At 43.2% G+C, this 12,843-nt stretch overlaps 2 protein-coding genes across 3 annotated transcripts in view; both read right to left on the reverse strand.

Moving 5' to 3' along the window:
• The window catches only part of LOC117059649 (disintegrin and metalloproteinase domain-containing protein 32-like), an 85,638-nt gene extending 81,356 nt beyond the window's left edge, over positions 1-4,282 (reverse strand). Inside the window, exon 1 of one of the 2 annotated variants that reach the window (XM_033171317.1) lies at positions 4,261-4,282. The gene's annotated coding sequence lies outside the window, so the exon portion shown is untranslated. Of the gene's footprint in view, positions 1-818; positions 846-4,260 lie in introns of those variants that run through there. The other variant, XM_033171316.1, reaches the window with a different exon arrangement.
• A 17-nt stretch (positions 4,283-4,299) lies between these two features.
• The window catches only part of ADAM9 (ADAM metallopeptidase domain 9), a 99,348-nt gene continuing 90,804 nt past the window's right edge, over positions 4,300-12,843 (reverse strand). The window contains exons 21-22 of the mRNA XM_033171315.1: positions 8,016-8,095; positions 4,300-4,322 (exon numbers count right to left, since the gene is read on the reverse strand). Coding sequence (XP_033027206.1) covers positions 8,042-8,095 — 54 coding nt within the window. The 3' untranslated portion in view covers positions 4,300-4,322; positions 8,016-8,041. The remainder of the gene's footprint in view (positions 4,323-8,015; positions 8,096-12,843) is intronic.

Consider the following 12,843-nt stretch of genomic DNA (forward strand, 5'->3'; position numbering starts at 1 on the left):
AACATCAACAGAGTTGAGAAAAAGACCTTAATCCTATTGTTCTACAAATCTATGAATACAGAATCAACCCCTTCAGTGTTAAGTTTCAAGAAGTTCAGTGAATAGAATAGAAACAATATTTTTCTGATTGTTTGGAGTGGAATGGATCTAATAAATCTATTTAAATTGTAATTATTAAGGTAATGATTATTTTTCTCCTTCCTAAGTACAACAGAAAAGTGAATGATTAACCTATTAAACTGGGGATAAAAATAATAAAAATAATAATATGAAAAGTTGTTATTCTAAAAATCTTCATCTACTTGCATATTAAAGTTATAACAGCAAGAATTAGACTTTATGTAGAAAACTGTGATTTAAATCAAGCCTTACTGACTAGTGATTTAAATCGTGATTTAAATCAGTTTGATTTAAATCAAATCCACCCTGCTTCAGGCCCAAGGTAATTCTGTAATTTCTTATGTCCAGCTCTGGCATTGTCTTTGCTAACTACGCCCCCCCCCTGCAGCTGGCACAGCCTCTGATTTGCTGCTTACCAGTCTTTGTTTCTTATTGACTTCTCTGCCAGGGAATTCTCCATCAGGAAAAAAAAGGGTTAGCCTGTATTTTACACTGCTTTGGGGCGGGCGGGGGGGGGGGGGCAGAAACTGGCATGCAGGAATTTAGGAGAGTCATGGTATCCCACACACCCATAACAATATTGTGTTGCCTCAAAATTTTGTACACTGCTTTTGTATATCTGACAAGTGGTGTGTAAACAATTAAAATCAATCAATAAATGTCTGAAATGACATCCAAACACAATTAAGAACCTTTACCTGAATATGTGGGGAATTGGGATGGACAAAGCCTCCTTGGTTGTATGTATAAACCAAAAAGTCATTGGGCAAAAATGTTCTGTGAAGAAAACAACAAAGTGATATTTATGTTGGCATTGCAAAAAGAATCACTGACGGCCCTCTGGGAAAAGTCTCATAGGGTTGAAGAGGTAACCAATGAAGATCTCCTAGGATGCTGTAATTTCTTTGTCAGCTAGTAAGCTGAGGAACAGAAACAGGGGATGCTTCTGAAATTTGCTGGCAGTGCTAAGTGGAGAGGTACAGCATTCATAAATACTAGTAGTAAATTGCCTATCACAATGATGGAGGCAGAGTTCTTTACTGCAGTGCTTCCCATAAGTGAGGCCCAGATCACAGTGAGAGGTTGTGGGCTCTCTCTCATTGGGGGTTTTTAAGCAGAGAGTAAATGGCCCTCTGTCATGGATGTTTTAGCTGAGATTCCTGCATTGCAGGGGGTTAGACTAGATGACCCAAGGGCTCCTTCAAACTCAACAATTCCATGATTCTATGATCACACAGTGTCAGGGAATGGAGGGAAGGTTGTTCTCACCACAATGTTGTCTCCCTTTGCAGTGGTTTGCTTTTCCTGTCTCCTTGATCCTTGCCCATCCTGGCTAATAAAAGTGAGCTGGGAAGGGCTGAGCAATGGGCTCTGCAGGGTGGTGAATGCTTCCCTCTGCGAGGCAGCCTTCCCAGACCCGCTGAAAGAGACAGTCATTGAACTGCTTCTCAAAAAAACATCTTAAGACTGGCCAATATGGTGAACTATTGTCCAGTCTCAAATCTACCATTCTTGGGCACGATGTTTGAGTGGGCAGTTGCTGAACAACTCCAAGCATGCCTGGAGGATGCGGACCATTTGGATCCCTTCCAATCAGGATTCAGGTCTCATCATAGGACTGAAACCGCCTTGGTTGCTCTGGTCGATGATCTCCGGCGGGCTAGGGACAAAGGTGAGAGTTGTTTCCTAGTTCTGCTGGATCTCTCAGCATCCTTTAATACCATTGATCATAACATCCTTCTGGACCGTCTAGAGGGGTTGGGAGCTGGGGGCACTGTTATACAGTGGTTCCGCTCCTTTCTCCTGGACCATGTCCAGAAAGTGGTGTTGGGGGATGAGTGTTCAGACCCCTGGGCTCTCACTTGTGGGGTGCCTCAGGGTTCTGTCCTCTCCCCCATGCTTTTCAACATCTACATGCAGCCGCTGGGAGAGATCATCAGGGGGTTTGGGTTGGGTGTTCATCACTATGCAGATGATAACCAGCTCTTCCTCTCTTTCAAATTGGAACCAGTGAAGGAGGTGAAGGTCCTGTGTGAGTGTCTGGAGGCGGTTGGAGGATGGATGCGGCTAACAGATTGAGGTTGAATCCTGACAAGAAAGAAGTGCTGTTTTGTGGGGACAGGGGGCGGGCTGGTGTGGGGGACGGGGCGGGTGGGTGTGGGGGACTCCCTGGTCCTGAATGGGGTAACTGTGCCCCTGAAGGACCAGCTGCGCAGCCTGGGAGTCATTTTGGACTCACAGCTGTCCATGGAGGCGCAGGTTAATTCTGAGTCCAGGGCAGCTGTCTACCAGCTTCATCTGGTACGCAGGCTGAGACCCTACCTGCCCGCGGACTGTCTCGCCAGAGTGGTGCATGCTCTAGTTATCCCCCGCTTGGACTACTGCAATGCGCTCTACGTGGGGCTACCTTTGAAGGTGACCTGGAAACTGCAATTAATCCAGAATGCAGCAGCTAGACTGGTGATTGGGAGTGGCGGCCAGGACCACACAACACCGGTCCTGAGAGATCTACATTGGCTCCCAGTAGGTTTCTGAGCACAATTCAAAGTGTTGGTGCTGACCTTTAAAGCCCTAAACGGCCTCACTGAAGGAGCGTCTCCACCCCCAACATTCAGCCCGGACACTGAGGGGGCCTTCTGGCGGTTCCCTCATTGCGAGAAGTGAGGTCACAGGGAACCAGACAGAGGGCCTTCTCAGTAGTGACGCCTGCCCTGTGGAACGCCCTCCCATCAGATGTCAAGAAAATAAGCAGTTATCCTATTTTTAAAAGACATCTGAAGACAGCCCTGTTTAGGGAAGTTTTTAGTATTTAATGCTGTATTGTTTTTAACACTCGATTGGGAGCCGCCCAGAGTGGCTGGGGAAACTCAGCCAGATGGGCGGGGTATGTATAAACAAACAAACAATCATTCCTCCCACTGGATTGAATGGTAACCATTAATTTCCATAGAAGAAAGCCAAGGGTTGTTCTCAAGAGACAACATAGGGCAGTGATGGACAAACTTGGCCCTCCAGCTGTTTTGGGACTACAACTCCCATCATCCCTAGCTAACAGGACTAGTGGTCAGGGATGATGGGAATTGTAGTCCCAAAAGAGCTGGAGGGCTGAGTTTGGCCATCACTGCCATAGGGTGTCTGATGTCCTTGGCAATTAATAAGCAATGTAGTCTGAGTGTTATTTCTTTATTGCTATTATTGTATTTGTTTTATATGAAACCAATGAAACATGTATTATTATTTGTATGGAAAAAGAAAGGATCAAAGTAGTTGGTGTCCACATAGTCCTCTCCTGACTTCTGCTTCCAGGTCACACTAAAGCATAACAGTATGTTGGAATTGTGGAATGACATTTTGGAAGCTGGTGTTTAAAGACAGAAATTGGAATAACAGCATAAATTATAATCCAGGCTGGCTCCAGAATTTGGGGGCAGGGCCAGAATCTCACATGAACCTTAGTCCTTTCTCTCAGTACCCCTTACAGCCTTATCAGTTCCCCTCTCTAAGGAGGCTTGTCCGTGTCATCTCTCTTTTCCTTTCAGTGCCACAGGCCTTTTAAATTCATCCATTTTAATCACTGCTGGAATTTTTTCTACCATGCTCTTTTCTTGAGAAGTTGCATTGTTATGTAAGTGTTGGCATTTTTTTTATTGTGTTACTACTACTACTACTACTACTACTACTACGCTTTTTAACCCCTTGTAAGCCATTCCAGGAGCTTGCTGCTGAACAGTTTGGGTAAGATGCTTCCTAATAAATAAACAAATAAATCTTTTGTGGGGCGCTTTTGTCTAGCGCAGGCATTGTGCGTAAACTGAGAATTCTCATACTGCCTCTGACCTTCTGGACAGTTCTGAGCAAAATAAGACCGGTGACCCTGTTGAGGTGGTAGTGGACTAGAAAAGGCCCAATCTGATCACCTTCTGGAGCTAGCCATTATGGACTACTCAAATCAAAATCAGGTGCAGATTAGTAAGTGGCCTGGCTGACATGTCACACTAAGCCAAGCCATGGCTCTACAGGGTTTCAGACAGGGTCTCTGCCTAGAGACACTGGAGACTGAACTTGGGACCTTCTCCATGCTCTGCTAATGAGCCACAGCCTTCCCATAAGCCAAAGGGTTAAGAATAGGGAGTCACTTACTGTTGCTGCAGGTGAATTGTGTACGTCTTCTTTTTTATCGTAATCATGTAAGTCTGTGTGCTCTGGACAATACAAAACAAAACAAAACAATCAGAAGGGGTATGTTGAAACTGTATTTTTACAAATGAAATGAACAGTCTCTATTGAAATGTATTTAATGATGGCAGAAAAGCTATGAGCCTCTTTATCTTTCAGAGAGGCAGTTCAGGACCCAGGGAAAGAAAAGAAGTTTCATTGATAAAAGAAGGAGGCAGGGGCCTGAAAAGGCATTTGCGGGAGTGGGGGCGGAGGGATAAACCCTAGAAATAAATGGTAGGATTTTGATTAGTTGGAGTACTGAAGGGAAGATTGCAGGCCAGTGGAAAAATACAAGCTAAACTTCCTTTCCCAGCCAAAGCTTCACCTGGGATGGCAAAAGGTGTTGATGGCCCACCTGAGAGGAATCTTTGGCCTGGGCAGATGGAAGGCTGTCAGAGTAACTGGGTGTAAAGTGACAGGAAAAGAGAGTCTTGAAAGCAAGGAGTGCTGGGAAGAAGAAGTGGGGAGAACAAATAGAGAGATCCATCCTGGGCAGGCTGGCTGAAGGCTGGCTGGGAGAGATGCCTTGCACTCCAGTGTCTTTCTGTGGAGAAAATAATCTGGTCCTTAATATTGCTAAGACCAAGGACCCGGTAGTGGACTACAGGAAAAAAGGCGGACATTCAGTCCTTGTATATTGGTGGGAACCAGGTGGAGAGGGTGGCTGTATTCAAGTTTCTGGGTGTTACTATTGAGCAGGGTGTGACCTGGAGTGCTAATACCATTGCTCTGGTAAAGAAGGCCCAGCAGAGACTTTATTTCCTCAGACTTTTAAAGAAGAACAATCTGAGTGAGAGACTGCTGGTATCCTTCTATCGAGGCTCCATAGAGAGCATTCTTACATACTGTATCTGTGCTTGGTTTGCCAGTTGCACAGTCACCGACAGGAAAATGCTCCAGAAGGTTATAACCACAGCCCAAAAGATTATCGGTAATCCTCTCCCATCTTTGGACGAACTATATAGCTCCCGTTGTCTCAAAAAAGCAAACAACATTTTACGGGATTCATCTCATCCTGGATATAGTCTGTTTGCACGGTTGCCTTTGGAACAATTAAATCAAGAACGAATAGACTAAAAAGCAGTTTTTATCGAAGAGCTATAACTATTTTAAATGCTGTAACCAAATGATATGATCTTTGGGGAGTTGTGATGTATGTATGTGTATGTGTGGTTGTAAATGTATAAATGCATATATGTGGCTGTAAATGTGGGATGGCATTCAATTTCGTTGTACTACGTACAATGACAATAATCTATCTATCTATCTATCTATCTATCTATCTTGAAATGACCAACCAGTAAGATCTGGACTCTCTCCATGCAGACAGAAGGTGGAAATAGATGAATAAACCATAGCTGTTAAAGTTACAACAGTTTCCACCATCTCTTCAATTCTCCAAAGGACCATAGACCCCGGGTGAACACCTGGAACCCCCTGGCATCTTGCTACTGCTTGACAAAGAGTGGGGGTGGCCCCAACTTCTGAAACAGAAATCAAGACACCTTGGGGAATGAGGGATCAGGCTTAAATGGGCATCTCCTGAGGAATGAGGAGGCCAGGTTGAGAAGTCTGCAGGCAGACAGGAGAAGTAATAGCACATTGATTTGAAATAGCCAGTCAGATCTTTGGTTCCAGGTCTAATTAATACCTGATTTAAAAAAAGGCGCACTGCAGCAGGTGATGGAGTGAAAATGCTACTAAACAAAACAGCAGCCATGATTATGATGGGGGAAAGGGGGAACTATCATTCTAAAATGATATTTAATAATGTTTGCTCTGACCCAAAGATTATTATGCACAACTGTAGAGTGCACACATGACGATCTCTACTCATTCACTCACCTGGAGGATCCCAGGTGTGGAACATGTGCCCTGCTTGTGGGTTTCCCAGAGGTATCTAGTTGACCCCTGTGGGAAATCTAGCAAGACTCTGTTTAACTTATTAATGTAAAACAACTTACAGCACAACCCTCACTATATCTACTCAAAAGTAAATCCAATTAATTCAATGGCACTTACTCCAAGGTAAGTGGGGTTAGGATTTCAGCCTTGCTCAACTAAATGATGTTTCTTGCCTGTGTCTGGGGCCCAGAGAAGCAAATGGGGGGAGATTTGACTGGAAGGAAATGAAACTCCCCATTTTCTGGTGCTTCAACTCAGTTGCCCACAAGTATCATTGTCACAAGTACTGTACAAGGGTAACCGTTTTCTAAATCCATTCACAATGAGTCAGTAACAGCAAAGTGGGAAAAGAATCCCACAGTGCAATCTCCTGAAGTCTACCAGCACCAACAAAAAAATCTGAAAAGGAAAAGTTGCGTTCAAAGCACAACAGCCACCTGCAGCTCAGAATGAAAATGTGTGCTCACATTCATTTGCTAAATAAATACAGTGGTACCTTGGTTACAAACTTAATCCGTTCCAGAAGTCCGTTCTTAAACCAAAGCGTTCTTCAAACAAGGCATGCTTTCCCATAGCAGTGGGGGACTCAATTTACAAATGGAACACACTCAACAGGAAGCAAAACATGTTCTGCTTCCAAGGCAAAGTTCACAAACCAAAACACCTACTTCCAGGTTTGCAGCGTCCTTAATCCATGTTGTTCATAAACTAAGCTGTTCTTAAACCAAGGTACCTCTGTACAATGGCCCTGACTACAGCTTTTCAAAGATCATAACATTACAGATTGTTCCAGTCACATAAGGGGTTTGGACTTGTACTCCTTTCATTTCTGTATGCTGTTAATCAGTTGGGTGCAGAACATGTTGATGTCATGTGACAAAGGTATTTGAGAGAAGCTGTAAAGGAGTCTAGAAATGTTGTGAAATGCTGAAAAGCTGCAGAATCATTTAGCATGCTGAATCACTGACTCATCTTGAGGATGACTCATTCTCTGTATGTATAAGTATCTGCTTGCAGTCAGATTCAGTCAGTGTGTGTGTCTGTGTGTGAAGGTGGAGCCTGTGCTCAATGGAGACTCTGTGTGACTCAGTAATTCTGTGTATGCTCTGAAGCTAGTTTAATCTTCTGTTCACTATGCTGTTGTTTGCAAACAAGTTTATTTTAACTCAGTAAAGCTTTTATTCTTTTACTGAAGAAGACTGCATTATTAATTTACGCCAGTTGATGTCAGATGAATTAAGAACCCCCCCCCCCTTTGACTTTGGGCACTTGGGGATAGATAGATCGCTCTAACTTGCCAGAAACATCTGGAAGAGACCAACAACTGTTGTGCTTCCTCTAAACCACAGACAGCATCGCAAAAGTAGTACAATGAAAATGGTCCTGTTGATAACTCTCTTCATTTGTATGATGACGGAACAGGTGGATGGCAATCCTTGTATGATCGCTTGGAATTCTCTGGGTGGGTGGGAAGAGTTGGCCACAGGTGCCAACTTGAATAAAATTTGATGGGGGGGGCAGATAAACCCTGCTTGTCAGGAGACAAACTCACAAAAGTGACTCACACAAAAGCAGTAGAGGTGGAGCCCTCCGCCCCAAACTTTTAAAGGAACCTTTTCAAATGCTAGAGTCAAGTATGCCTCCAGTTTTAATGTGAAGAAAAGCATGCGTCAGCAAACTTGGGAAATCACTGTGCAAAATATCATCCACTGAGTAGATGTTCACTCCATAGCACAAACTTTTGAATAAGTATATTTCTTAATTCCAAATACCTCATCTTCTCCTAGACCATCTTCAGTCATGTTGGATGGAATTTTCTTTGGATAAGTGATATGCAAAAAGGTTTGACAATCTGGAGAAAAAGAAAAATGCTAAGAAGTTAAGCACCATTCAATTTCTGCAAGGCACAAATGCCAGAGCACCTGAAGACTCCTAAAAATTACATCCAGACACATTCAGTTGCACATTCTGAATTTGCTGAGAAGTGGCTGAATCCCACCTGAAAACAGTGAGTCTGGAAACACCCTTAATGATATGTGGCAGGTTACACCCACAACAAACCCGTCTGGAGGGGTCCTTAGATTAGATTGCAGCCTTCCCCTAAAGGGGAGGGGTCTTAATATACATTTCTGTTATCTCCTAAGGCAACTTCTCCTAGGCTACATCGCCCTATTAGCATACCATTTATGGTCTTTCCTTAATGAATATACATTGAGAACTCTTTCTAGGCAGCACCTTGCTGCACCTGATCTCTTTGCATTCCGTTCTCTATATGGGTATGCCTGAGAGAAGATAGAGCAAGGCCGGTACAATAAGAACAAAGGCAGCTCCTGTCCCTGTGGAGACAGGAAATCATCCCTTTCTTTGGAAGGTAGACACCTTTATCACAATATAAAGCACTTTTATAGAAACAATAGGAACAAGGCCACTCCCTAAACGCAGTTAGAGAGGGCTAGCCTGGCTGAGCTTACAGGTCTCTATGTGCATCACTTGGGAGCAGGGGGCTGTCTCTCTAAGAAATTCCATATACATTGATGTCATATAAATTAGGATTGCTAGCCGAATAGAGATGTAGGAAAGACAAAGCCTTGTGCCTTTATCTGTACCTTTCTTCTTTCTTCTATTTTTTATTTATTAAATTCTTACAGCATATAATGACATTGTACACAAGTAATAAAATATCCCACCCTAATCCAGAAGGTAATACAGTGGTACCTCGATTTACGAAATTAATCTGTTCCGAAGCTGCGTTCGTAAGTCGAAATCTTCATAAGTCGAAGGCGCCATCTCGGAACGGGGAAAAAATTCGGAAGTCGGAAAAAGCGCATTCAAATTTTTGTAAGTTGAGGTATCGTGCCACCGCTTTCCCTTCGCAAGTCGAAAATTTCGGAAGCGGCGGCCATTTTTCCGCTTCCAGAGGTCATTCGGAAGTTGAAAAATACAGAAGTCAAGTCACTCGTAAGTCGAGGTACCACTGCACATCCAAAATAACATCCAAATAATACATCCAAAATAACATCCAAATAATACAATAAATTCTTATGCCAGACTACCATTTATATATAAAGCAATAAACAGTTCATTAACAAACAAGTTTTACTGTTTTAATTTCTAGCCATATGCATAATAAAGCTGTACCAATCTGTTACAAGAGTATTTATGTTTCAAACCTTATGCCAATTTTATTCATTAGTCAATTTTCCTACAAGTGCTATTTGCCATATTTTATTGTATTAATTTTTCAGAGATGCACCCTACAACTTCTTCTAGTATCTCATTATAAGCGACTATTAAAAGAGAACTTAGAGGTTTGAGCTGTACATTAATATCATCGTCCGTGAGAAGACTGAGTAGCATCAGCTCTGGACATTTTGAGATTGCTTTTATTTTGACAAATACTTTCCACCCAGAACTTTCCCACCTCAAATATACATTGATATGAGCCTAACTTCCCACAACAGTTTGGTGAGCAGGAAGAACGAAAATGGGCTGGTTGTATTGGTGTGAGATACCATTTTTGCACTATTTTAAGTGCTACTTCTCCCTTAAGGGCCAGGGGTAGAGCATCTGCCTTGAAAGCAAAAGTTCCCAGGTTCAATCCCTGACATTTCTAGGTAGGATTGGGAGAGATTCTTGCCTGAAATCCTGAAGAGCTGCTGCCAGCCAGTGTGGACAATACTGAGCTAGATGGACCAATGGTTTGACTCAGTTAAGGCAGCTGCCTAGGTTCCTATGTTTCAAGGCAGAGAAGATTTTAAAGGACATTTCCTCCACACTAAGGTCGACACCTCTTCCTGGATAGTAATCTGACAACTGGATACCCACATCTGCCTTAAACCATCTGCTGTACCCTATGAAAATGATGTATAGGTGGTATTTAACCCCGGTTAAGTTGGCAAAAATGTATCATGGACAATGTAACAAATGCTGGAAATGTAAACAAGTAGAAGGGACCTTTTTTCATATGTGGTGGATGTGCCCGAAAGTAGAAGGCTTTTGGGAGAAGATATACAATGAATTGAAAAAAATGTTGAAAAACACATTTAATAAAAAACCAGAAGCCTTTCTACTGGGTATTTTAAATCATGAAATCCCAAGAGAGGACAGAACAGTCTTTATGTATGCCACAACAGCAGCAATAATTTTATTAGCTAAAAACTGGAAGACAGAGGATTTACCAACGATTGAAGAATGGCAGATGAAAGTAATGGAATATATGGAGCTTGCTGAACTGACCGGGAAACTCCAAGACCAGAGGGAAGATGCGGTGGAGAAAGATTGGAAAAAATTTAAAGAATATTTGAAGAAGTATGTTAAAATTAGTATATAAAACAAGCAGGAAGAAACAGTCAGGTTACAGATATTGAAGATAGATAAGATGTAGAATAGATGAAGTTATGTTAAGGATATTAAATAAGATAAGGTGATTAGAGTATTAAATATGAGAATAGAAAAAGGTAAAGAAATTACTAAAGATTGTGGGAATACGTTTTAAGGTGCTCCTGCACCTGTTTTCTTTAAGGTCATCTTCCGCGCATAGCAAGGAAGGTAAAAGGATCCGGCAGAGGTTTGCTGCCTGGATCCCTCCGTGCTGGGGGCAAAGCGCTCCAATTTAGCCTCATTAATGATCAGTTAAGAGTATCCCGCCCAGAAACTAGCCTAGAAACAACGTTGTGATTGGTTGTTGACAATGTTATGACAATGTTTAACTTCCTAATAAATAGCCCCTGCTCTCTGTAACGGTGTGGAGAACGCGCGAGACAAGCCAGAGAGAACATCAATGCGAGACAAGCCAGAGAGAAACCGAAAGAGAAACCAAGCCGCACAGAGCAGTGGAGCGCTTCTTCACCATTGACTGCAGTCTCTTAGTATTTATTTCTTTTATTTCAAAAACGTTTATTCAACCTTCTAAGTTTTGGCAACTATTTAGCTTTGCCTATCTTTCCTATCCGGAAACCTCCGGAATCTCCGGAACCTTCAGAAACCTTCGGAAACCTTCAGAACTCACGACAACTACCTTCAGGTTCATAGCCAGTGGACCCTTTCACGGCCAGTGGGAGCAGGAACTCCGGGATTATTGGTCGTCCCAGATGCTGGCTATCCCCACAAAATATGACTTACAACGAAAGCAGACGGAGAGGATGTGAGGAAGTCAATTTACAATGTTATAAAGAAGAATAGATAGGTTTAAATAAGTGTATTTGTTTTGTACTTTGTTATATTGTTTTTTATTGTATGTAGTGTTTTGTAGTGTTTTGTTTGTGTTATGATAAAATTAATAATTTTGGGGGGGAATAAAATAAACCATCTGCTGTACCCATCTCTATTAGGATGTGTGTGTGTTGTATTAAGTAGTGGGTGGACATAGCAGTGATTCTCCAAGCAGCTCTCATTATTCTCAGGCTGGAACAGAACTGGACTGAAGGGCTCAGCCAGCCTGCTTATATAGTACTCAGTTACATGCAACAGTAACAACTCTCTCTAGCTACCCAATCCGCGAACGGCACTCTCAATCCTTCATTTGCATGTTGTGGACCTGAGTGAGAACTGCAGTCATGGTGGGCAGAGTGAAACTATATACACAACACCCCTAGTGGTTTAGGGTGAGAAGCATGGGCGTACCCAGCGAGGGGCAGGGGGGCAGCTGCCCCCCCCGAAACAGAGTCCAGGGAGGGGAGAGCGGGGAGGTAAGTGAGGCGGAGAAGGGGCTTGGTGCCTTTGCACCTCCAGCGCCCCTCTGGAGGCGCTAGGATCCTGTTGCGCTCTGAGGGCTGAGCACGCGAGCCAGGGAGGGGAGGACAGTAGCCTAATTCTAAAGCGGCTCTCCCTCAATGTAATCAGCTCCTGCTTTGCTGCTTTAGAGTGAACTTGTAGGCGGGGGGGGGGGGGACGCCGGTGCTCCTTGCTAGAGGAGGCAGGCAGATGAGCAAACAAGGGAGGGGGTCTTAAAACTATCCGTGTCTACTAGTGATAGAAGATGAAGAAAATATCATGAAAATGAAGAATCCTGCTGGGCGCCCCAGGACCTGGTAAGGACCCTGAAGCCAACCTGCCCGAGCCGATTTAATGGCTACTATTCCTCACACACGTTTTCCCTCCCTCGCAACCACTCCCTTCCACTCCCCTTGTCCATGAGCGAAAGAAAGAAAATCCTTCCTGCAGGTTTAAAAAGGGCACTTTCCCCCCTTCTGAAACCAGCCCCCACACAAAACCATTCATTTATTTTGCTCACAAACTAGAGGAAAGGAAACTTGCTCAGCCATGTAGGTGGGAGGGTTGCCTTGAGGACCTATTACAGGTAGGTAGCCGTGTTGGTCTGCCATAGTCAAAACAAAACAAAATTAAAAAATTCCTTCCAGAAGCACCTTAGAGACCAACTAAGTTTGTTCTTGGTATGAGCTTTCGTGTGCATGCACACTTCTTCAGATACACTGAAACGGAAGTCACCAGACCCTTAAATACAGTGAGGGAGTGGGGAGGGGTATTAACGACTGCAATTTTTAATTTTTACAGGGTCTTACAGGGAAAGGCAAGGGGTGAGATGGCTAAAGATAGCTTTGTCATGTATAATGAGATAAGAATCCAATGTCTTTGTTCAGA

This window comes from Lacerta agilis, chromosome 15 (assembly GCF_009819535.1).
Source record: "Lacerta agilis isolate rLacAgi1 chromosome 15, rLacAgi1.pri, whole genome shotgun sequence".
NCBI lineage: Eukaryota > Metazoa > Chordata > Lepidosauria > Squamata > Lacertidae > Lacerta > Lacerta agilis.